Below are 25,850 nucleotides of genomic sequence, written 5' to 3'. Positions count from 1 at the left end.
ATTTGAAATTAAACTTTATCCTACTGACATTTCAGGTAGAGGGTTTAAATGTGGCTTTGACATTTCAAAACAACCAATATTTTGAGTCAGAAAGATGTTATTTTCTGCTTTGTAGGTGGAGATAGTTCATGCCCACAGTGGGCTACATAGAGATGAAAGAAATATAGGACTATCTCATCAGAGCTGCTGTAGTTATTAAAAAGGATTGTGTGAGCTAGCTTTCGGGGTGTACTTATGTGTCCTTCCCTGCTGGCCCTTGCAGCTACTTGCTTGTTTCCTTAGCTGCAGTCGTCCCTCTCTCCTTCCCTCTCTCCTTCCCTCTCTCCTTCCCTCTCTCCTTCCCTCTCTCCTTCCCTCTCTCCTTCCCTCTCTCCTTCCCTCTCTCCTTCCCTCTCTCCTTCCCTCTCTCTCTTCCAGTATTACCCTTAGTAATTTTGTCAGTGCCCCTATTCCCAAGGATTTCCAGATGTTTATATGTAATAAACATTTTTATACCTATCTGGCAGAACAAAATCTGAGAGAAAGAGAAATCAAACTTGGTTTATAGTCTTGGTGAGCAAAGAGTTAATCTCAACATAGAACTGATACTCTGTGGCCTCTGGTGGTGTTTTAGCCCAAGAAAGGAATATAAGCCCTGTAAGAAAATGTTTCTGATGGATTTCTCTGCTTTTAGAATACTTCTGCCTTTCTCTGGTCTTTTCTTTAGGTTACAGGCTTCAGTTAATTTAAAGTAGAAAATTTCATGTACTGTTCTGCTAAAAAGAAATGTCCTTCTAGAGAGTAAACAGCAGCAGAGTTGCAGGTAGAGTAGCTTGGAAGCAACATAAAGCAAGAAACTGCATCTGAAAGAGTTAATGGAACTACCAGCTCAGTGTTGTGCCAGAGCGGTTTGTTTTGACGTGGTTCTGCAGCTGGGTTTAAAAATAATGCCCTCTATTGGGAAAGTGAGGTAGAGGCATATGGTCAGTGCAGGGCTCAGCTTTGGAACGCTTGGTTTCTCCGTGTGCAGGGGGAAGGGAAGAACAAAAAAAAAAAACAATTACCTTCTGCCCCTTCACCAAAACTGTTTTTCAAACAGGCTGTTTCCCATCTCGAGTGAACTCTTGTTCCCCTAATGCTGCTTTTACTTTTGAATTACTGCCCTGGTGGTCTACACTGAGACAACAAAGCTGAACTTCAGGTCTTCTCAGAAAAGACTTGTATGTTACAACTGTCCTCATTAGTGCAAATAATGGCAGATCTAGGCCTGGGAAAATAAAAGCCACGGGCCACCTGCTAGTTATCCTGTTCACTCATTCATGCATTTGGCTGGCTGCAGCATTTTATTTTACTTTGGGTCATGTTTGCTTTGCTATGTTTAAAACCTGGGGTAAAGAGACAGGGATTATGGCACTGACAGTCCAGCTGTAACACCCATTGCTACTAATTGGCCAGCAGCAGGGGACCTTCAGAGCACTCTCTAACATCCTCGGTTCTCTGTTTTGGTAAGAGAAGCAATTTGAAAGCCATAAACACAAACACATTCCAGCTTATGTCTCAAGGAACCTGTTGATACCCGCAGTTTTGAAACCAAAGCTCCCAAATGCAAAATCTCAGTAAGGCTAAAATTAAAGACCTGCAAGACCAAGGCTCAGCAGTTGCACAGATTTTGTGAAGTGATATTTATTTTTAATTACAGCTGCTCTTTGGTGTATTTCAGTTCACAAATCTGATGAATGAATGTCACCAAATATTTTTAAGAATGTTTCCTTTTTTCTCCAACTTCAAGGTCTGAAAAACTTTTAGAACATTTTTATGATGCTTGCTTCATGCTGCAGTAATGTGTGTCTTAAATCCAGTGACCATGTACAGCAATGACAGTATGAACATACTGAGAGAGTTAGTTACTTCTATTCATGCAGAAAAACTGTGTTCCCTGGAAATGCACTTGAACGTTAAGTTTTTCTCTGTGGTTGCTCTGAAATTTTGGCATACAGGAGTCCAGCAGTAGTCAAGAGAATAAGGGTATTTGTTGAACAAAAACCTGTGTTAGTGCCAGTACAGGGCAAAGTAGAATGAAAAAGGGATGTTTTCTGCAGGAGTAGAAGTGAGGGTGCAGTAAGAGGGAAGACTGAAAGAGTACAAATTTCCTATTCAAAAGCGTTGTTAAATCAAATGTTTTGATGTAAAGGCTTTTTAAAAATATATTCTTAGTGATTTTGTAGCTTGAGCAGTTACTTCATACTATTTTCTGTTTCTGTTTTCAATGTTCGGTTCCCATCACTGTAGAAACATTACTTTTTGTATTGTTGGTCGTTGAGTTGCCTTATGTGGAAAGATGACTACCTTAAAGTCTGCATTTTTAGAACTCTGTAATTGGCTAAGTAATTGCTTTAGATTGTAAATGAAAAAACTTGTTTATCTATTGTTTCTCTTAAAAGCAAAAGAAAAAGGTCTGATCAAACAATTTTCTCTCAAATGATAAAGAAGAAGCCTTACAAATAAGAAAACTCCAAATGCACTATTTGATGTCGTTATTTTACTCAAGTTATGTCCAGTTTGCTTTGTAGGAGAGGTTTTCAGTTTTGAAAAGAGATCCGTAATGATTCAGTTTGATATTAGAGTTTGGCATTAGAAAAAACCCTGATAGATACCCTTCTGCACTATGGCTGTTAACTCTGCAGTGTAGCTATTATAAAAGAACTGTTTACAAGAGCCTTGCATAAATTTCCACTCTGTGAACATATACATACATTTTAAAGCAAAATATTTAAGGCAATTATTTGTTATTTCTTAAAAATGCTTGAAAATATAACTTTCTGTACAATTAGTAAACCTTTATTTTATTTGACATATTATTGCAAGAGAATCTAGAGACCGGGTAGTTAGGTAGTTCAAGATTTTTAAGTGATGTTGGATATTGTATAATCATGAAAGCATGAATTGCATACTTGACAATGGACAGTGCAAGTGGGAAATGGGAAAGGTGGGGTAACAGATAGTGTGCATGCCACTCTTAGCCACTGGGGATCAGTAAAGTACTACTCATCCTCTCAGACCTCCATACTTAGAGATGCTTGACAATTGCTTATCTTTGTCCTCTTCTAGATTGTTGGAACCCTGACCCACACTCTCGACCTTCCTTTGCCAGTATCCTAGACCATCTTACTGCCATAGAAGAGTCTGGTTTCTTTGAAATGCCCAAAGATTCCTTCCACTCCCTGCAGGAAGACTGGAAACAAGAGATCCAAGAGATGTTTGATCAGCTCAGAGCCAAAGAAAAGGTAAGGAGAGAACAGTGCTCCCTGCTTGTGCTCTCTGGATTATTATTTCCCCATTTTATAACTCAAACAGGGATCATTTTTTAGTGCATCCCAGATATAATTTTGACTATGCTTTACTGGAGCTTGTATTAAGTCCCTAAATCAATGGCAGGTTATGATACATGGAGGGGTAGATTCATGAAAAAAATAAATATCCTCATCCTGAGCTGCTACTCTTTCTAATATTGTAGTGAGCTTCCATTATACACTGTACAATTGCTATGATGAGTTGTCTTTAAATTGTTTAATCATCTGATAACTGTTTCACTTAATTGAGAAACCTTATGATAACAGGAGATGTTGGAGGGGTAGTTTCAGCATATATACTCTAGTACACATTGCAGCTTTGATTCTGCCAAATTTGTGTTTTCCAGGTTTTAAGGACAACCAAAGTGCATAGACTATGATAAACATGAGTGCTACCAAGGGAATGGTGTAGTAACTGTTCTAATTGAAGTCCATCTGCACAAAAAGCAGAAAACAAAAATGCTGGCAGAAATAAAAGGAGTGGTGACCATCAACCTCAAATAAAAGTGAAAAAGCTGAAGTTTACTTTATGCATACTTTCAGAAAGCACAGCTTGCTGCATCTAAGTTAAGGTTCTTACGGAGACTGTCTTTACGGTCAATGGTAAAAACTGCAACAAAATTGCTGAAGTAATATTTTTTTAAGTTCACGATCTCTTGCCTAAAAATAAATTCATAATGAGCCTCCAACTTGATCAGGGCTCTGAGATTGGATTTAGGAGGCAGAGAGAAGAAAAAGATGACTTTGGGTCAGAGGAGAGAAGTCCTACAACAATACTTAAAACATTTCTATTCACCTGTTATGGTAGCTTTTGGGGAAAATAGAATAGCTAATAGACATTTCTCTGCTACTGTTGTCCTATGTTGTAACTGTGTTGGAACAGCTTTTGAAAACCAGAAACTTCAACAGACAAGCAGAAAGCCAAACAGTAGTTACTAGACTGCCCTCAGGTTGAATACTCTATTCCTTTTTAGTGATGGGGAAATAATTTTATGTGCTGTTCACTTAATGAGTAAACGGTACCAAATCTCCCTGGTGGTGAGACAGGTAACAATGCTGTTCTGAAAAAAAATCTGAACTAAAATCTATCTGATTGTCTTTTTGAAGTTTAATTTAAATTCTTCAGTTTTTACCTTCTGCACTGGAATTAGCTAGCTGGAGAGAATTATTCTGAGTGCTGAATTCTTTTGTACTTGTGGGGAGAGGAGAGGAGTGCAGGGAGAAGTTTTTTGAGATTTCAAGGACAGTTTCAGTTGATTCGTTTTGTCAGCAAGAGATAGACTGAAAAGTTTGCCTTATGCATCTTCGCCAGAACCATGTCCAGATGGCTTTTGAATATTCCTAAGAAGGGAGACTCTATAACCTCCTTGGACAACCTATGCCCAGTGTTCAGTAACACTCTCAGTAAAAAAGCATTCAGAGGCAGTCTACTGTGTTTCGGTGTATGCCTGTTGCCTCTGTCCTGTGACTGGGCACTGCTGAAGAGAGCCTGGCTTTATCTTTTTTCCGCCCTTTCCTCAGGTTTTTACATACACTGATAAGATCCCCCTTTACCCCACCCAACCCTTCTTTGTGCTAGGATGAATAGTCCCATCTCTTTCAGCCCTTTCTCATAGGAGAGGTCCTCCAGCCTCTTAATCACCTTCACGGCCCTTTGTTGGACTCTGTCTCCGGTATGTCCATATCTGTCTTGTACTGGAGAGCCTAGAACTTGGCACAGGATTTCAGGTGTGGCCTCACAAGTGCTGATGTCCAAATTTTAATACTGGTATGAAGGTCCTAGAATGGCAAGCATAGAAGTCCTTGAGGATTGCTTTTGGCTTTCAGCTGAGCCTTTAAACAGTGGTGCTAGCAGTGCTGTGAGCACAAGTCATTGCTGCTGTACCTTTAGAACAGGCAGTGTTAGTCTTAACACACAGGTCACAAGGTAGCTTTTTATTTCTGCTCTCTTATCTCCTTACAGGAGCTGCGCACATGGGAAGAAGAGCTGACTCGTGCTGCTGTTGAACAGAAGAATCATGAAGAGCTGTTGCGAAGGCGGGAACAGGAGCTGGCAGAACGTGAGATTGACATCCTGGAAAGGGAGCTCAACATCATCATCCACCAACTGTGTCAGGAGAAGCCTCGGGTGAAGAAACGCATGGGAAAGTTCAAGAGGAACCGGCTCAAGTTAAAAGATGGCAATCATATCAGCCTGCCTTCAGGTTGGTGATGTGTTGTTCTGTACCAGGTGAAATGGGAGCAACCTGTAGGTTTGGTAGCTCCTTACTGCTGATACTTGAGCATTAAGTATTGGATGTACTTAGGGAAAAAAACATGCCTCATGGGTTCAGTAAAATAAATTTGTTGCTTTTGTGACTAGCATTGCTCAAAGATCCAAGATGAAGGCCAGAAGTAGATTTGAGATGTTACATGTTTGTTAATCAGTGGCTGATGGTCAATGGTTAAAATGCTGGTGTTGCAGTTTAGCATGTTAATATTCAAAATACCAGTTTAATAAAGGATGTGCATAAAAAAATGATGGATAAAGTATTGTTCTGGCAATACTTTACATAATGCTGCGGCAGAAACTGTAATGTACTGGATTTTTTGGTGTAAGAGCCTAAAAATTACCAAAATACATTCATAACTATGAGACTATAGCTCTGGATTGCTAGTTCATATATAAACTTGTATTAACACAAAAGTGACCTCTAATACCACCTTTCTGGAAGAAATGCTAAATATTAGTGAAGTGTTAGGGAAGTCACTCTTAGGAGCGAAGATGGTGATTTTCAGAAATACTGAATCCGTAGCATTTCTACTGCAGATTCTGTATGGAGATTCAAATTTGTAAAAGAACAAAAGTGTGGGTTTTGTAAATCACCTAAGACTCATCATTACGTCAAGGATGATGGCTTGCACTATATTATTTGTTTTCTAGGAGATATTGGCTGTTCAGAAGAGCAATTATGCTAAAATGTGTATTTTTACTATGCCTTTCTTTAGGTCTGTAAATGCCTATTTTTGGTGGTGTTTAAGAAACTGAGAGATAAGGTGAAAGGAATTATACAGGAATATACTTTGGCATAAATGTCATGGGGTTTGTGTGTGTATGTGTCTTACACATACACTAAGAAGATATATCTCCAAGAGTGTGAGCACACATTTGTGTTCTGAAGTAACAGTGTGTACAAAAGGCAAATAGCAATTAGCTGTAAAACTTCATTTCTACCTGGATCCTATAAGTTGTGCTCTTTGAAAGTTATCATAAAGTATTTCTTTTTCCATATGTTAAAAAAAACTTCAACTGTTTTTCTGCTTTTGTTTTGGTTTTTTTTCTTTTACTGAACAGATTTTCAGCATAAATTCACTGTGCAGGCTTCTCCAACGATGGATAAAAGGAAAAGCTTGATCAGTAGCTGCTCCAGCCCTCCTGCAAGTCCTACCATTATTCCCAGACTCAGGGCCATACAGTGTAAGGAGCTCAATGTAGTATTGAATTTGGGAAATGTGCAGTCTGTCAGCGTGGTAAGATGCCCAGATTCCATATCTAGGACAGGACTGTAAAAGAAAGTACTAAAATGTTTACCTTGTGCCTTGTATGTATGCATTTAGAGAGAAAATGAAGTGTGTTGGTGATGGGGGGGAATATCACCTCCTTTGGAGTAGAAACCATACTTACCCAAGTCCTTGAAATACTGCTGTTTGTAATAGAAAATACATTCCTGAGGTGTAGAGGTTAATTTTTAAAAATGCTAATTTGCAGAGTAGATCTGTGAAACATTATTGAAGTGGATTAAGTTGCTGTTGTAAGGAAATAAAAACAAGGGTGCTTGTCATGCAAATAGTGTTCCCATAATAAAACAGAATTAGGCAGACATGCATCAATTATGGAAGTCATGTTAGATAATGTATAGTGTTTGTTTTGGATATCATGACACTTGTGTGTCTGGTATCAAACTGGTGGTTCTAAAGAGAAACCAGTGATGAAATAAAGCTGTAAAGCCTACCTATACTTTGAGGGATTAGGGAATACCTAATTTTGAAGGGATTTGGTTGGTAGATCTGTGTTGATAAATGATCAGAAATACAGGAAAATAATTTTTGCTACTACTCCTATTTTGGCCTATGTTTTATTCTTCATGTTGCCATGGAACCAAGTCTTTAATTTGTCTATCTGTTTTTCTTTCCCATTTTCCACTGTTCTTCCCACTTCTGAAGTGACTCCTGCTGAAAGCAGTAAAACGTGGGGGCGAAGCTCAGTCCTTCCAAAGGAGGAAGGAGAGGAAGAAGAGAAGAGAGGCCAAAAGAAAAAGGGACGCACCTGGGGACCAAGCTCAATTTGTCACAAGGAGCTAGGTGCAGGAGAAGATGGGTAAGAGAGGGCCTGGAGGCAGGCTCATTTCCAGCCTGCCTGGAGGCAGGCTCATTTCTCATAAAACAGGTTATGAGATGGCTCTTGGGAGATTTACCTATCCTCTTGCAAACACTTTCCTGCTCCCAAATTTATTTCCTGTACCAGAGATGTTAGAGATTCAGATTACAGAACTGCATTCAATCTCTTGCTGGTGACTGATGCTTTCACGGTTTGCTATTATGTTGTTAGGTGTATTTCTAAGCAGTAGGACTTCCTAGCTGAGCAAAACTCATTCTCTAGTAGGTTTTCTCTATTTTTCAGGCTCAACTTTTTGTAGTTTTGTATCGTACCTGAAAATACTTCTCTCTTACAATTCTCAGATATGCTTTTTCTTGTCTTAATTTTTAAATAATAGCATTTATCTGGTAGAGCCAGACAAATATCTTTAGTCATTTGAAAAGGACGTGTGCCTTGAGTGAATACATCCTGAAAGTGATCTTTGCAGAGGTACAGATTGTACTTCTATTTCTATAGGTTGTTGTTCTGTGGCTGCTTCTTTTTTTTTTGCATGTGTGTGAATTATTTATACCAGGACTCCAATGGATCATTGCTGAAATGCTGCTCTAAACATAGGAGTATTTTGTTCTTCTAAGAGGTTTGAATGCTTTGTGATTTTTTCATGGAGTTTGAAGCTTTTTCCCTCTGCTAAATTGATAGTTTGACTCTTGCCATATTTTTGGCAGGGAAAATAAAATAACTGGTTATAATCTTTAACTGTTGTATGCTCAGGTGTGAAATGCCTGAAAACCACGTTTGCATAATGCATTGCTATTGCAATCCTCTGCAAGAGAGCCTGGATCTATTAGAATACACTTATGTTCTCTCTCAGATACACTTATGAAATGTTGACAGGGCAATGTGGAGGAAGGTTCTTTGACTGATGTCTGTGTTTTACCTGTTCTGTAGATGAAGTACAGCATTCTACAGAATTAAAAGAAATGTCACACTTTACAATCATTAACTATATAAAAGGGTAGGAGATCACTGAAGCTGGAAGAAAAATACTTTTATCTTGAAATCATGTTCTTAGAATTCTGGGAATAAAGCTCTTCACTTTTCTGTTCATTACTGCACAGTCTGAAGCACTGATGGCTTTTGGGCACAGACAACTGGAAGGGACTTGATTGCTAACTGTACTTGCTCATAAGACTATCCTGTTCTCTCTGCAACTGAGATGTTCTGTAGTACTCAGAATCTTTCCTAGGGAGACTCAATACAGCTATTGCATTTTGCAGACTGTTTGAAACAGTATAGTGTTGCTGAGAGTGCAGTATGGTTAACATACAGTGAACTACTCCTTCTTTCTGAGATCATGCTGGACTGCAAATTTTAATTTAAAGGGAACAAAATTGCAGTAAACATGGAAATGTTTTTGGAGTTGTTTTTCCTCTCCTTCTGCTGAGCACTTTATTTTTTACCTGCAAAATTGATTGCAAAAGAAATCAAGATGCCTTGATTTCAAGAGAAAATGTTTAATCTGATTTTTGTAGTGGTGCTTTTTATTATTATACATTCATAGCTGTTAGTTATCAGTGGAGGTCTTTTGACTTCTGTGGTGTAATAAACGATGGAGGGACCTTACGACTTTTTTGTGTGTTTTAAGGTGCTGTAAAAATGTCACAATTTCTTGTTGCAGGAGGGCTTCAAATCTGTGTAGTTAAGATGGATACATGCATACTATAATAGACTGACAGAGAATATAGAAGGGGAAAATGGAAACTGCTTGTGAGCATGGTACATTTTCTCACATCCTTTTGCTATTTCAGTCTGAAAGCTCTGGTAGAAGGATACAAACAGTGGTCATCCAGTGCACCGAACCTTGGGAAGATCCAGAGAACTGCACCAGCTTTTCCAGGATTCACCAGCTTAGCAGAGATGGGTAAAGGAATTTCTTGAACTTGATACTCTCATCCCCACTTCCATTCACATTTGAATAAACCTCTTCTTTTCTGACCTTCACCTGATACCTTGCAACTATGTCTTCATTTTGTTTGGTACCTGTTTTTCTTTTATTCTCTGTGAAATGTCCACTTCCTCCTTCTAGATTTTCTTTTTTTTCACCTCTCTGCTTGTGCTTGTTATCTGTCAAGTTAATAAGCTTCTGTTAATTCTCCTCTAGCTCCAAGCTATCTCTCAGCTCCTTTTCTGTATATTGATATTTAGATGTGCAGCATGGTTACACCTTCACTTGCAAGGAACGATCCTTATAATTTTCCCACCTTTTGCTCCTCACTCACAAACATATAAATTTAGTCTAGAAGTAACTGAGGTGCAGGGTGCTTCTGAAATGCTATTCTGCAATTAATCCCAAATAGACTAATGCGTCACTAATTTCTTCCACTTTGATAGTGCTTCCAGGTATTTGTCTCAGCCTATTTGCTTTGGAGACAGTAACCTGTGAGTATTTGGCAGTTGATGAATGATGCTTGTGATGAAAACAGTTGCGTTTTTTGAGGAGAAGCTTGTTTTCATGAATATTTGTAAGACAGTGAAATTTGCTAGTGAAAGTGTTACATCAATGCAAAGTCTATTTTCATTTGCTTTCCAGATGATGAAGACAGCGAATGTCTTAATGGAGAGGACAAAGTGCACCCTTCACCTGTGCACAATCAGTCATACCTCTGCATCCCATTTCAGAAGAATGAAGACTGGGATGGCCCTTCTAGTGATGCCAATGAGGAGTCCACCCCTGTAAACTCTGCTACTAGTACCCCACAGCTGACACCCACCAACAGCCTCAAACGTAGTGGCTCCCACCACAAGCGATGTGAGGTTGCACTGCTTGGCTGTGGAGCAGTGCTGGCTGCTGCTGGCCTGGGTTTTGATCTGTTAGAAGCAGGGAAGTGTCAGCTGCTGATTGAGGAGGAGCCAGAGGTGCCCAAGGAAGAGAAGAAGAAGCGTGACAGCATTTTTCAGCGAGCTGGACGCCCACGCAGGAGCACTAGTCCACCTTCCCGGAAGATCTTCAAGAAGGAGGATCCCATGTTGTTGCTAGGCGAGCCATCCACATCCCTTACCCTTCTTTCCCTGTCCTCCATTTCCGAATGTAATTCCACCCGGTCCCTGCTGCGCTCAGACAGTGATGAGATTGTGGTATATGAAATGCCTGTCAGCCCAGTGACAGTCAAGGCTCCTTTGCCAGCCATTACCAACCCACTAGTCAACGTCCAGATCGAGAGGTTCAAACAAGACCCCAACCAGTCCCTGACTCCCACACATGTGACAGTCTCTTCCCACACCCAGCAAAGCGGGCACAGGCGCACACCTTCTGATGGGGCCATCAAAGGGAGTGGACTAATTGTCAACGGGTGCCCAACCAGTGGATGCCCTTCCAGTAGCTGTTTAACTGGAGCACTGGGAGCAGGTAGGTTTTCAGCCATCTTCCTTTTCCTCTTCAGAATAAAGACACAAACAGTATAATTACTTGTTGCTTATACAGCATCACTGTGATGACCAGCCCACAAGAATTGCTTATGGATGCTATCTTTACACAAATAGTTAACAGAATAATGCAGTAATGGTTTCTGTTCCAGCATTTCTGAGCTAAGGAACTCTTTGCTCCCCTGTGCTGTAAGGCAGAGCATAGTATTGTTTCTTAGACAAAAATGGTGCCAAAGTACAAATACTGCACGTTTTTAACAGTTCTTTGGGGTTCCATCTTCATTACCTTTATACACTTGTTTGTAGTTCAAAGTAAATTCTGATCTTTAAAGCGGTGAAAACAGGATCTCTAAAACAGTTGGTGGTTGTGCCACTGTTGCTCTTATTCCTTTGCAAATAAGAGGAGTCTTTCTGGATAGGTAGTGTTCTCACTGTTGCAATCTTTAAAAGTAGCTGTGACTTCATAACTTAGAAAATATTTTCCTGTGTTCTTGCCCTAGTAATTCAGAGAAGAAAAAAGGATAGAATAATAAATTAAAATTTTATTTAATTAGATCTTTTCCCAATGGTAAAACAAAATGTGAGGTTGTATTTTGAATGGAAGTCTACAGTAAAATGTGGGTTAATGCAGTTGAGAATTCTCATTAAAATGGTAAAAGTTATGTTGTGTTTATAAAAAAAATCAAGCAAGCACCATCCTCCACCCCTAAACAAAAACAAACCAGGAAGCATCTGCAGTAGGTAGTGTTAAGTGGCTCTTCCAGGCAGTTGGTCCTGCTTGTGATAAATAGATGTTGTGTATCATGCTGTGCGTCTCCCTGATCCATTGAAACTGTTAGTGGGTAATGTGCCTTCTGAAGAATTTGGAGAGTTCTCCCCTCTGGTAGGAGGTCAAATCCGTGCTCTCCAGTCAGAAAAACTGAAGAAAGCAAATGAGAGGATGAACAAAACTTGGTGCTTGTGCTAGGTCAGTGAAACAAGCGTCTTGCAATGTGTTGAGAACAGTGTAGGAATAAAGAAGCGAGTTACGGAGTTTGTAGATTCTGAATGGAGGCTTTCTGCTTTGAAAATGTTTTTGCACTGTACATACAATAAACCAAGATCTGTTGTAACAGTGACATCTAACATGTCTCCCTCTTCTCTTACATTGTCTGGTTTGGATAGGTGTATTAAAAACACCTAGTCCAAGTAGAGATCCCACTGAGGTCCCTCGCCTGCCAGACCCCAACCTTGTTTTTCCTCCAACCCCGAGACGATGGAATGCACAGCAGGATCCCACACTGGAAAGACCCAAGACATTGGAGTTCCTGCCCCGGCCACGTCCTGCAGCCAGTCGGCAGCGGCTTGATCCCTGGTGGTTTGTGTCACCCAGCAATGCCAAGGGTGAATCTTCTGCCAATAGTTCAAGTACTGATACTCCAAGCAATCTGGACTCTTGTTTTGCTAGTAGCAGTAGCACTGTAGAAGAGAGACCTGGACTGCCTGCGCTGCTTCCTTTCCAGGTGGGTCCTCCTGTAGAGGAGCGGACACTGTTGGACATGGATGCTGAGGGGCAGAGCCAGGACAGCACCATTCCGCTATGCAGAAGTGAACTTAACACACACAAAGCTGCAGCATATGAACTCAAGCAAGAATTCTGGTCTTAATATGAAACCAATGGGGACAGTGAGCCCCTCTAAATTCAGTCCTACTTTTTGCACTGAGAATGCACTTTGAAGACAGATGAGATGGAGGGATGCTACAGAGATCATATGGTGCTGCCTCTGCTGAAGATGCATTGTTGACTGCCTAATTTTTGTCTGCAGTTGGGTGAAACTTGGCAACTCTGAGCTGCTGATTTTTGCTGTGGGGTTTTTCTGTAGTCTTCCCTGCCCTCTTATTGCAGTTTGAATCTGCAATGAGCTGAAATTATCATATCAAAGCCTTTTGTTACTGACCTTGTAGGATTTGGCACTTGCAGTAAGTATATTGGTATCTATGCTGGTATTAATCAGTATTTTCAAAACTCAAATATTACACAATAGCAGACATCAGTGTTTGATGTTTTCCCAAGGAATCCGGGACAGAAACAATTAATTATCTAGAGAATACCTTCTCTGAAATATATTCAGATCATTAGACAGACCTGGGAATCATCATACCCCCCACTGAAAGAGGAGAAGTAGCTGTCTTAAGGCTTGTTTGTCCTCTTTTGCTTATCTGGTAGTGTATGGTGGAACAGATTGTAGGGGAAGGGCATGGCATCTCCACTGATGGAGGTCTTTGAGAACAGGCGAACCAGATGAAACAAGTAGGTGTTGTTGATCCTGGCTTCAAGGTAGGTTGGATGAACTTCAGTGGTATCTTGAGGTCCCTCTCAGCCCTGTTTTTCTATGACCCGGTGCTTTCAAGAAGATGAAGGCTTATGGTATGGCTGTTTATCTTGCTTTTTTATTTCAAACTTTGGTTCCATCTGTCCCTTTTTTCCTACCACCTGTTTCTCAGGCTATAGTGAAGTTGCCTCAGCTTTGGGAAGGGAGTTAGCAGGAACTCCTTCTTTAAAGCTGTGTTGACTTCCAGAAGTAAATTACATGTTCCCAAATTTATCTTCCTGGTTTTTGTCCTTTCTTACACTTTTTAGGAGTGACCCATGAAACCCAAGACTGTTCTTATGCACACTGGTACTTGTTTAAGGCTATTTTAAAATGAGGCTTGTTAGTAGTTGGATTGTGCAAACAGGAATCAGAACATCTGGATTCTGTTTTATTTTGTCACTGATTCACTGTGTGACCCTAGGCAAATAATGTAACCTCTGTGCCTGAATTTCCCCATCTGTAAATAATAGGAATAATACCTACCTCACAAAGGGAGGGGTTGGGACATATGTAATAGTCCTTTGAGATCTTCGACTGAAAGGCCCTATAGACATGTAAAACTTTATTCTTGTTCAGATATGTAAAAAACTAAATCAAGAGCAAGAACAGATCCCTGTCTTGAAGGAGGAAGTTACACGAATAGTGTGTGCCTATGCTCCCAGTTTTCTGTACAAAGACTTCAAACGTGTCTGTGCCACTACAGGTATAACTTAGTGGCTGTAATGAGAGCTTCACACTTCCCCAGGTTCAGCATTGTAAATAAGAGATGTAGCCTTTATATCACTGTAATAGGGTAGTCTGCTTTCTTGGAGGTTAAGCATATCTGTTCACTCTTTTTGTACAGATCTGTGCTCATTTTGATAATCTACTGACCATTTGGTTGCAAATAATTTATTTGACAGTGACACCAATGCAGTGCTCAGCCTGTTGGGGCAGTCCAGTCCTGGTGTGAAAGCAACTAACCAAATACTTCCTGCAGCTGTCAGCACAGAGAAGCTGTGTGTTTAGGTGTTTATAATCGGATTTTAAAAACCAGCATGTGAGGAAGAAGTGTACATAAGGGTTTTTAGTTCTGTTTGAGGACTGAAACTAGCATGTTGCCATTAATCAAGTGCACCTTTTTTTCAAGCGATTACAGTATGTTTTTGTGTAGAAAGGTCACAAAATAAGAAATATTTCTTATTTATCACATTCCATGAAAAATTTTTAATGGCAGAATTACTTTCTGCCACCCTCCCCATTAAATGCTCCAGAGCTAGCTTTAATTGTGCTATATGAGGTGCTGAAGCTGGATAGACTGTGTAGACAAGGTGTTGTGATGTGGAACTAAGATGCTTAAAAAAGAAAACTTACATTTCTGACTGTTCTGTTAAATGTAGAACTTTAGCGTTATTGATTTCTTAAGCATTCATAGTTTTACTTTCCATTTCTGAAAAATCAGTCTGTGATCCAGAGACTAACAAAAAGGCAAAACCCATCCAACAGATGATTAATTTTGATTGTGCTATAAACGAAGCTCAAGGAAATGTCAGTGAGAGCCTGTGTCAGAGGGACTAAAGTGAAAGGGATTAAAACAGTCCCTTATTCAAAGTCTGCCTTACCATATTAAAAAGTCCGAAACAAAACAAGATCAGCTGTTCTGAAATGTAATGTTTTCTATCCAAAAAGTATCATTATAAATGTCATAGGGAGTATCATATGCTCTGCAAAGGCATCCCCTGGAATAGCCCCATTTGAACAGAAATCTTTAAAATCCATTTACTTGCACGAAATGGGAGGCCACCTTTTTAGGTCATATTGTTTTAACTCAGCCTGCTAAACTTTCTGATAGTTGGCCAGTAAGTTCACCAAGTAAACTCTAAGGTTTCAGTCAAGTTCCTATCAGTCAAGACAGCTGGAAAGGCAAGTTGTTCTGTCACCTCTTTTGCTTAAGAAAGTTGAGGATGACTTATCAAACCCTCCTTGCCACTCTCTCCCTTTTAGATAATTACTTGGTGAAAGTGGTGTGTAGCTGAACGATGAGAAGTATTTTACTCCAAAGAGCATCTTCACTAATACCAAATGGACCCTTCTTTGATGCAATTATCTTCATTGAATCTAGTATGTGAATTAGCCACAGGTGGTCTTTGAGTATCAACCCATAAGCTGTCCTCTGGTGACTAACCTGAGGTATCAGGCAAGAGAAGACTGTTGTGGAACCAAGATTATTGACTTTAGTAGGTGGTGGGGTATTCTCTGACAGGCAGAGGGAGCTCTCAAGGCAAAGAGCTGTTTTATCTTATGAATCCCAAAACCTCTCCCTATATCCATCTGTCCCATCCTGGCTTGAATTCTCTTCTTTCTTAATCTGTTGGTGTTTTTCCTTCCCACTTGTGTGAGGTGAGGTGTTCACATCTCCAAAGGAATGCTCCACTGTAGTCCCCTAGATAGTGAGAAGATGTGAGCCTTTCAGCTCACAAATCTTTTTTTCCTACTGGCTACTATTATTCCCATTTTTCAGGGAGATAAAAGTTTCAGAATATTGTTCATTGACATACTTTTCTAAGAGTATTCCTGAGGAAAATAGTGAAAATATTACTTTAAAAAATTCTAATAAGTGTATTGTTTCCTAAGTAGCTGAATAAGTTGCACTTTTTTTTTCTGAGAAAATGAGAAAAAGATAACATGAGAGCACAAAATCACTGAGCAGTCTAAAACATAATGACAAAAGAATGGAGTAAAGTGTGTCTAATTACAGGCCTTACAAGGAGGAAGGCACAGTTTTTTAACTCATAGTAGTAGTGAGATTGTACCTGAGAGAAATGTTTGTGGTCTAGAAATATATTTGTGCTTTTTTTTAGTCAGCTGGCACTATGTATCACTAATTTATGTAATTGATATGCTGATTTAGGAAATATAAAAAAGTTTGTTGGCCCTTCAAAATATGCTATCCTTGTAGCCTGTTTGGTTTTCCTGTAAAACTGGGGGGAAAGCACAGACATAGCAACCAGTGCAAAAAAAAAGATGAATTTTTTTATAAATTTCTACTGGTTTTACAGAAATTCAGTGTGGGACAAGTAGAGAGAAGAAAGCTTTTGTGTCAAAACCAAGGTGATTAAATAGTTATGGATTTTTTTCTAATACTGTTGCTTCTTATGGACTGCACAGTGCTGTGTTTTACCAGCAAGCAGGTCTTGATCTCCTTTCAGTCCTTTTCAGAGGTGCAGATGTAACCTTTTATAGGTATTTTCTTTCCAGATTAGTATTGCAGTGGGTTGATATTCATTATGAGGCAGGGAACCTCAGTGAAAATACTCTTTTTGTAATTGTTTTCTAACAAAATTAGTATTTTTAAAGTGAATATTTCATTGTTGATGTGGAAAGACCTGTTCTGGCTTGGCATGTTTTTATGATGAAGTATTTTTCTGTACCTCTAGGAATGGGAGTAGTTGCCTTCCTCTTCATAGCATGCTGTTATCTTAAGACTTTGTGGACAATACTGCATAGAGATGTTGCTTCGATATGTCATGAAACTGGATACCTCTCATTCTGTCGAAGGTGAGGCAGTAATGATCAAGTAAAGAAAGGTCTTTGCCAGCTAGAGTGTTCTGTTAAATAGAACATGACAGGAAACCTCTCGAGTCACCTTTCTACCTTGAGTTTAAATTTTATTTGAAGTTTAATTAATCTCTGTGGGATGAACATGGGAGCTGGAGTCCCTTTAGATGTATGGAACCAAACCTAATACTGTATCCCAAAATTCGGTGACAACCTATTACTTTTGTAAGTAATTTTAAGCCAATATTAATGGGTTAGTTTCTTGTGGATTTTTTTGAAATTTTTCTTCTTGGAAAAAGTGCTTATTGCTTTCTAACCTTTTCCATCATTTTAGAAATGTTCTGAAGAACTCTTACGAATTCTGTGTTGAATAAGGAGGTTTATATCTTTCACAGTGATTTAGGCCCTCCTTTTGGCTTTGCTTTTTTTGGTATGAAACAAGGACATCTATATTTGGAAACTAAGACTTCTGATCCTTATCCTGTCACTGCAGATCAGTTTCTTAGTTTCCATGCTTTTAACTCACTTAAGACTAAAATTTGGGTAAAACTGGACAGTAAGAGTGAGGGGATAGGCGTGTTTTAAAACATATTTGCAAACAAGCAATAAGAACGCCAAATATGATAACCAAAATATGCTGTCACAGAGCATAACTTTCAGACTTCATAAACCTTTGGATGATTTTATAATTAAGGTATCTTTATGAAAGAATGCCTTCCTGTGTTTTTCTGTTACGTTTAGTATTTTAAGATTAGAATATGATTAAGATTAGAATATGGTGGTTTTCACAGTATGGTAGCTAGCTGGACAGAAAGGATCTTTAGCCAGATTTGTACCTCTGATTTTTTTCCTCTATTTTCAATCAAGTTTGTGGTTTAAATTTTTTCTTTTTTTATTTTATGTTTAACAAACAATACAATCTTCTTAAGAACTTACGTTTTATTGTTTCCTTAGCCTTACTTTTGCGGTTTCATGAGGCAATATGGAAATGAACTCATGGCTTCTTCTGCTGCTCCCTCTATTGAACACACTAGTAGAAAGTCACATGCTGCAGTTAAGATGTGCATTTGCTTTTGGTTTTTCCCATGCTGAGTTTTTTTAAGCAGCTTTGCTGCTGGTCAGAGATGAACACAACTTCTGAAATTACCTGTATCAACTTTATTTTTGTATGTCGAAAGTAGTCACTCCCAGGCTAATGAGGTATGTGTACTTGATTAAAAAGTAGTTTACCACTGGTAACTGGATGATGGATCTCATGTAGCTACCAGAATTATTATTATTCCTCTCTAACAAGGATCTCTTTTTTGCAACTAGAAAGTCTTCAGCACTTCATCAGTGTTTGTACATAAGAAATACATTTTGTCTCCATCTGTACGTGAGTGAAAAACCTCTTTACTTTTCCTGACCAGGAACACAATTTTCCCACTAAGAATGGCTTCTTGGACTCTGTGTTTTTGTTTATTTTCTGTTTGCTTGGGGATGTTGATTATTTTTGGTTTGTATTTTAAACCTATGAAATATATACATGTCTTAGGTGCGTCCTGTATTCGTAGGTGCCCTCCATCTCACATGTTCCTTGCTAGGAGCTGAGGTTTTTTGGAGGGAACTCCTGGTTGTAGCTTTCAGCACTATGTTGTTCATCATACACCATGCCAAATACCAGCACAGTGTTCACATCCTCCCAATTAGAGATGTGCCCACATATGTGTGTCAAGGCATGCGCTATCACTGGCTCTCAGTATCTCTTAGAATTTTGCCCCCACCCTATCTTTATTGGTTATTTATTCTTGTTACCAAAGTAATAAGCCTGAGACAGAAGACAACACATATTTTAGATGTGCTTTGACCTAAAAGGTTTCTGAGCTAGAAGCATAAGATACAACTGGGTGAAGTGAAAGTGGAGGTTGGCAGGAAATAGCAAATAAGAGTGAAATTATCCTTCTTAATGTAAGTCAGAGAACAGAGAGATACTAGCTGCTTGGTAATCTATTGGCATCATAGGTCCCACAGAAGAATTTGAGGAATATGTAGTTACTTAATTTCATAGAATGGTTTGGGTTGGAAGGGACCTTAGAGATCATCTAGTTCCAGTCCCTCTGCTATGGTCAGGAACACCTTCAACTAGACTAGTTGCTCAAAGCCCCATCCAACTCATCCAGTTTCTGGTTGGTTTGTTGTATTTTACCCTGAACTACCTCATTTGTAGAGATAGAATGGGAAGAAAGTTCAAGTTTTAGTAAGAATTGCTCTAAGTAAGCAATTGAGGCTGGAATGAGATAGGAGGGCAGAGGCAAATACTGTGTTTGGCTCTTTGACATGCAAATTCCTGATGGAAAAATAAAACCAACCATTTGGTTTATTAAGTTAAGATTATACTTTCTTTAAATATTTATGTCTCCAAAACAGACAATAAAGGAGAAGGCAGGGCATTTTTCTTGATGATTTCTGATCTGTGGAAGAGTTGATTGTCCACAGACCAAAAGGTGGTGATTTCATATTGGTCACTACTGTTTTTAAAAGCAACGGTCTGTTTTTTCAAAACAGATTTTTTTTATGATCTCATGTGCTCTTAAAGTGGACCTACATATGATCCTGATTGTTTTCCTGTATTTGCAGTACTGTTTTCCTAATGTATCAGCTCCTAATACAGTCCTTACTGTATCTGAATGCTAATAATGCGCAGACAGACCAATATAGCTAATGTTAAGAAACTATGACACATTTTTAGTGTGCAGCGTAGTGGATTTATAAGCTCAGCTTGAAGTGGGCTACTGTTAGCTCTGTAGCTGGTGGGTCAGATGGATGCACAGCTAGCAAAAGAGGGCTTAGAACAAATCTGCAGAAGAAATGCCGAAGTTTTATTAGCTTAAAATAAGCAATTTGAAAAGTAATCATGGTGGAGGAAAAGGCCCTTCATTATTCAGAAATACTTTTCTAGGTTCTTGTCCATGCTCAAATTTTAGCTGCCAGGATAGCTATTGAGAAACTACATTGTGTTCAGAAGTTTTGGGCTGGAACGTAAGACCAGAATAATGCATTTTAAATATGCTATTTCAGAGTGATTGATACTGTCTCCTTGTTCTACCTTCAATTCAGCATTTTCTCAAGAACAGATGTTGAGGTTGGATAAAACTAACCTCCTTGTCTTGGAGAGACATACGTGTCTGAAAAAAAGAAACATTGTTCTAGGCGTGTGCTGATGCTTTTATGTCTCGAGGTCTTGGCAGGAGAGGTTATAATGGAGCAGGAAGACATGCTGGTGTTTTTCCAAGCTTCGTTGATAAGAATGCTGCTAACAGCAGTTATGTTTCAGAACAAATGTAGCCTCTGATTGCTGTTTGGCATAGGTCAGTTGCACACTGAGCTTCTTGAGTCTATTCCTTGGGTTCTTCTGGAATTTGTGAATGTGGCCACTTCTCAGCTTGAGTAGTGCCTTTACTCCCAGGCCTGGTCAGTGTCACAAAATGAGTTGTCACTGTCGACTGCCCAGATATTCACATTAGGCTTGTTCTTCTGTCTTGCATGCTTTAGTGAGCAGCACTTACAATGTCAACAGGGTTAGCATTTCTATCTGAACAGAGCAGCTAATACCTCTTTTCACACTGCATCTCAAGCAGTTGTTACTCCATCAGTTGCTCTGTTTTCAAGGTTATCTTGACAACCATTACAACCAGATACCCTAGTCTGTAAAGAATAAAGCCACAGCAAAAAAAAAAAAGTAATTAAAAAAGAAAGCATACTAGTGAGTGTTTGCCAGTGGAACTGGTTGAGTTTGGCCAGTGCTCTTTGCAGAGAGTAGAATCCATTCTTGTGCAACATAGGTCTCTTTGGGGGATGTCTAGGTTCAAACTGGAGAATATACCTAGATCCACTAGAAGCCACCAGTGCCCATCGTGTTTGGCAGTTATAAGAAACCAAATAAAATCAAGGGCATCTAGTAGTTAAAGTTCATATTTAGGGTAATTACTTTTCAAGTTAAAAGGGAAGAGGCCTCAATTCAGAAAGCTCTGCATCACAAACTTAAACATCACTGAAGTCAGCGGATTGTGTCTGTGGGTCAAAATGCACAAGACCTCAGTTCAGCAAAGCTCTTTAAATTGGGGGATTGTCCTGGTGTAGGACCAGGCTCTTTACTTTGGTTGTCAGAGGAAAGAGTCAGTTAACCTGAGGAAAGAGTTCCTCAACAAGCCTCTGGGTAAATGCTGGTTTGACTGCTGATTCTTGTGGCCTTTCCATGACTGCACATGCCATGCCTGTTTGACTGCTAATTCTTACCATAAGCAGAGTAAGCTTTGAGAATGTTTTCTGACACAGGATGAAAGAGCAACAACTTCTGCATTAGCAGATTGCTATCTGTAAAGGGGCAGGAAGTGGTGACTGGAGGTTGTGTGTGCAAATGACAGTTTAACCCGGGGCCTTTCCTCAGGTGTTTCTTCTCATTTTCAAAATGTATCCCTCCAGGCTGGTGAACAGACCTGACAAGTTCAGCAGTGATCAACATCCACCACTTCGCTAGAGTTCTAGGGTTCTTGTCTATCAGCTGTTGGCACAGCACTTCATGCTGCTATATGTGAATTCCTTCTCGTAAATTCACAAGCTGGAAATATCTGAGATATTTTGCCTGACTCAAGTTGAGAGGCTTAAATGGAGTGGCAGACAACAGTGGTGGAAAAATCAGGGAAAATACCTGTGCTTTTAACAATATCTCTTCTGTGGCTTTGAAAGTTGAAGAATTTCTCAGCCAGAGAATGTATTTCCTCCCTCTTTTTATAAGCTACTTCTTTCTTTTGCCTTATTATTTGTGGATCTGCTCCTGCTTCTATTTAAAGCCAGACGCAAAAATCGGTGACCTGACTTTCCTAGGTACAATGTTGTAAATCTGAACAACCAGGTGAGTAGATTACTCTAGTATAAGATCACGCCCCATGTCTGATCCTTTAAGATACGGGATAGTTCCTGCTTGTGTTGAAATCACTGTGTAGAGGATGTTGGGTACTTCATAAGGAACTCCAAACTCTGTAGGACTGAGATTCATCTTGCAACTCCAGTATTTCAGTCTGGTTTTGGAGACCTCTCTATGTCTTCTCTTCTGTTCATGGTGTTGAAAAGTTTGTTGCTGTGGAAGTAGCACCTGAAGGTATGTTTTGCCCGAAGAACCTGCAATGAAGCAGTTGCATTAGCAAATGGCAATGTACCCCGGAGTTGAGTAAAATAACAGAGGCCACCAAGTTTTTCTTGTTTGTGTGATGAAATGTTGTCAAATTAAGTGATTCGTTGGAGCCTTCCTTTAACTTCTGTACAGCAGTAAGCTTAGAGGAAAAGAGGATTGCATTATTTTTTAAAAAGCTTTATTTGTGACCTGGACTTGTTGCCTCTGACCCTCTTGGGCTTCAATAGTTAAATTATATTAATGTCCAGTTTGTTTCACTGTAGGTAACACATCAACTGAATACTCTTGTGCATAATCTACTGTATCTTTCCTCTGTTCTGTGTCAATGTATTATGTGTATTTGGATTACAGTTCTTTTTGTATTAAATTATTTTATGTTATAGAACAATATTTAAGCGAAGCAAAGAGCTATTGGAAGTTGTTGGCGTTTTGGGATTTCTTTTCTCTTTGCTCTTTTTTTGGATGTACTGTAAATTGTAAACCAAGGATGCCAAGCAGGCTTGGTTCAATGGCTAAAATTATTGTATTACAGTGTAATGCTGATCTAGGCCTTGTCTCAACACTAGAGCACACAGACTTGAATAAAACTGCTATAAAAGTGATTGTCTTTAGGCCTTGATTTCTTGGGTTTGTTCTTCAAATAATTTCAAGCAGATATTTAGAATAGCAGTGGTATTACCTTGCTCTGAGGATTTGAGAATTTTTCCCAGTGCAACAAGAGGTTTATTTTTCTTTGCTAGGTATCTCAATCCTGATCAGCTGTTCCAGCTCTGGGTCCTTCATAGGGCTTTTGAAATGTTTCTGCGAAACTCCAGACAGTTTACTCCAAGTCTTGGCAAGTTACCTGTCTACTAACCCCCTCTTGGTTTTCTCTGAACTGGGTAATTAATTGCATGCCATTTTTATTAAGGCTAATATTTCTGTTCTGTTAGGTTGAAATTTTCTACTCTTTATTTGGTATCTCAGCCAGAATGTGAATCTGAATGCCTGAATCTGGAGCTAATACAGTACCATGTTTTTTGCATGATGACATTTAACAGATGGTTTAGATTTGCTTCTGATGCTGTGCCTTTGTCCCTGCCACATCATTCAATGAGACACATTTGCAGGAACAAGGATCTTTTCAAGCTGTCTTTCATCTGCTGTAGGTGTGCAAGCCATAATAATATGGTTTTGATTCCTAGGTCATGTGTTTGATTCCTAGGTTGAACCTTTGCTCTTCTCTGCTACCAAGCCATCATTTCATGTTTCTCTGCTTAAAGAAATGTACCCGTACTAATGAAGGACTGTGCACTACAAGAACTTAGGTTTCATAATTTCCTTTGAAAAAAGATTTTTTTCTAATGCAGGTACGTGCAAGAAATCCAACACCCTTCCAACAGATACAGAGACTGAACAATTCATAGGTAGGTACCTTCAGTTGTATATTCCATTCAAACTGCTGTAGTGTTGCTTTGTGATAAACTGGAAGGAAAGTGGACAGGCAGTCAATTTAGTTAGAAACAATAGCGTGCAAAATGAATCACTTTATCACTTGTTTTAACAAAAGGTATCTTTCAATGTTTTGTCTTTCAAACTGTTTTTCCACTCCTTCTTCCCAAATCCTGCCTATCTGAAATGAAACTAAATATTTCTGCCTCCTGGAATGTTCCGCAGAGTAGGATTCTGTCCTAAAAGAAGCAGATTTTCTAGCTGCATTCACTCCCCTGTCACAACCACAAGGTTACTATAGTGTTCAAGCTTGCCTCATCAGCAACAAAAATCTGTATGCATCATGGCAGATACCTTTCTTCCAGCAACTGCAACCTCTGCAGACCATGGCAGGAACACAAAGCACTGGGACAGAGTAGAAAAATAAAACAGTTTTCTAAGCAGGGGAATCTAACCACTTCTAGCAGAGAGAGAGCATCTTAAATGAAAGCTGGCAGGGTCAGCATGGATGCAGAATGAACACACCAGCAGATGCTTTAGGCTGAGTAGCTTTAGTTTTTCATTGGTTGATGTGTGGGCAAGTGTTGGGCATTCAAGTTCTACAGCGATCTGCAAATTGTAGGTAGGCCTTTAGCTATGAATGCGCTCAAGTGAGGAAATCATCATGGATTACCTTATGTTCCTCAGATGGCATATGCTGAAATAATAGATTTAAGTAGTGCTACTGTGATGAAACTTGCAGTAACCTTCCAAGGCTATGCAGACAAAGGGAAAAGAGGGTAGACTTTCCTTAGTATGCAGCTCATATGATAAATTAGTCTGCTGTTTCTAATGAAATTTTGACATTCTTGGCCCTTCTGACATGGAAGGAAAGGGAGAGGATGTCCTGCTAAAGCTAGGCTTAACAAGAACCTAATTAATTGTAAGATGAAAAGTTTGTAGGCATATTGGTATCGGGCTCAAGAAGACTAAGCTTTAGCAAAAATTCTGGAGTGAATACGGCAACAACAAACATCAGTATCTTAACAAGGGTTAACAAGCTTTGTCTTCATGCTTGGGTACAATGGACAGTGCAGTTTGCTTTGGCAGTGAAAGCGGAAATAATTGTGACTAAGGATTGGACAAAGCTCTGGGGCTTTCAAGTAGACTTCAGCATGCTTTGTGGCTCTTTGCTACTTCATCTGAAATCTTATTAAATGGCATGTGATTTACTTCTGTTAAGTCCTCATTAATTTAAAAATGAACTAATCTGAGTGGAATGAAAAGAGGCAGGATCAACTGATGGCATTCCAACACAAAGTAGAACAAAACCATAATTGCCTTACTAAATATAACCAAAGTGCATACACTTTATGCCTGCAAAATTTGCTCTGAAATTTATTCCTTTCTCCCCAGATCATGCTCTAGTGTCTTAACTTTATAACAATTCATCAGTTTGAAATAAAAAAACAAACAACCATGCATGGGGTTACCTGTCACAGATTGCAGCCAGTATTAAAAGAACCAGCTCTCGTGGATGTGAGTATCGTGTTCTCCAGTGGGACCCTGAGACAGCAGTTGGACAGCTGGTCACTTTACAAAGAGCTTAATATTTTTGCAGTAGTCTGGCATTTTTGCTTTTGGTGATCTTCCTGCAATTTCATCTGGCTATTTACTACTTCTACGGATACCCCCAGATCTTGCAGAGGTAAAAGGATCTTCTAAGCTGGTGTGCTTTGTGAAGGAGAATTTCTTCTTGATGATGATTTGTGACTGGAGAAGCTGGGGCAAAGGAAGAGGTCTCAGATTGGGGGTAGGAAGAAGGCAAAAGATGAAAGGTTTCTTTATTCTTGTCTGCCTTCAGAAGGGAAAGGATGGCTGGAACAGGAAGCAGCACTGAGAAGAATAGGTCAGACCCTGTCAGGATGCTATAGGAAATAAGGAGAAACCAGCAGAGTTTCTACAGAAGAGGAAATACCCTGGCTGATACCTGATCATGCAGCTGGTTTCCACCAGCAAAACAGAACTTGGGGTCCCTGAAATACTGATCTGCTCACGTGATTTTGAAGCCAGAGGGAGGATGTTTCCAAGAAAGACCAAACCTGCATTTTTCACACCCTATCTGGTGTGAAAAAGAGGTAGAATTTGCATCTCTCTCTGTTTTTGAGGGTAGAAAGGGTCAATTCCTAGAGTGACAAGAAGCAAGTATGACAGGAGAGAGAAGTCCTGTCATCAGCTTCAGGTCTCAATCCCTGTAGAACTCAGAACCT

The 25,850-nt window shown here is 39.4% G+C and overlaps 1 protein-coding gene across 4 annotated transcripts in view; it reads left to right on the top strand.

The window, feature by feature from the left end:
* The window catches only part of MAP3K9 (mitogen-activated protein kinase kinase kinase 9), a 132,017-nt gene that overhangs the window by 34,977 nt on the left and 71,190 nt on the right, over window positions 1-25,850 (top strand). The window contains exons 4-11 of one of the 4 annotated variants that reach the window (XR_003527526.1): window positions 3,088-3,263; window positions 5,293-5,533; window positions 6,664-6,786; window positions 7,533-7,686; window positions 9,495-9,607; window positions 10,277-11,092; window positions 12,274-13,068; window positions 16,880-16,990. Coding sequence is in view for 3 of the 4 variants with exons in the window: in XM_027642431.1 (XP_027498232.1) it covers window positions 3,088-3,263; window positions 5,293-5,533; window positions 6,664-6,786; window positions 7,533-7,686; window positions 9,495-9,607; window positions 10,277-11,092; window positions 12,274-12,755 (2,105 nt within the window). In the remaining variant the exon portion in view is untranslated. Of the gene's footprint in view, window positions 1-3,087; window positions 3,264-5,292; window positions 5,534-6,663; window positions 6,787-7,532; window positions 7,687-9,494; window positions 9,608-10,276; window positions 11,093-12,273; window positions 17,008-25,850 lie in introns of those variants that run through there. The other 3 variants (XM_027642430.1, XM_027642429.1, XM_027642431.1) reach the window with 3 other exon arrangements.

Source organism: Corapipo altera, unplaced genomic scaffold, assembly GCF_003945725.1.
Source record: "Corapipo altera isolate COAL_440 unplaced genomic scaffold, ASM394572v1 23b, whole genome shotgun sequence".
Lineage (NCBI taxonomy): Eukaryota > Metazoa > Chordata > Aves > Passeriformes > Pipridae > Corapipo > Corapipo altera.
This window is presented reverse-complemented; position numbering and strand designations above follow the sequence as displayed.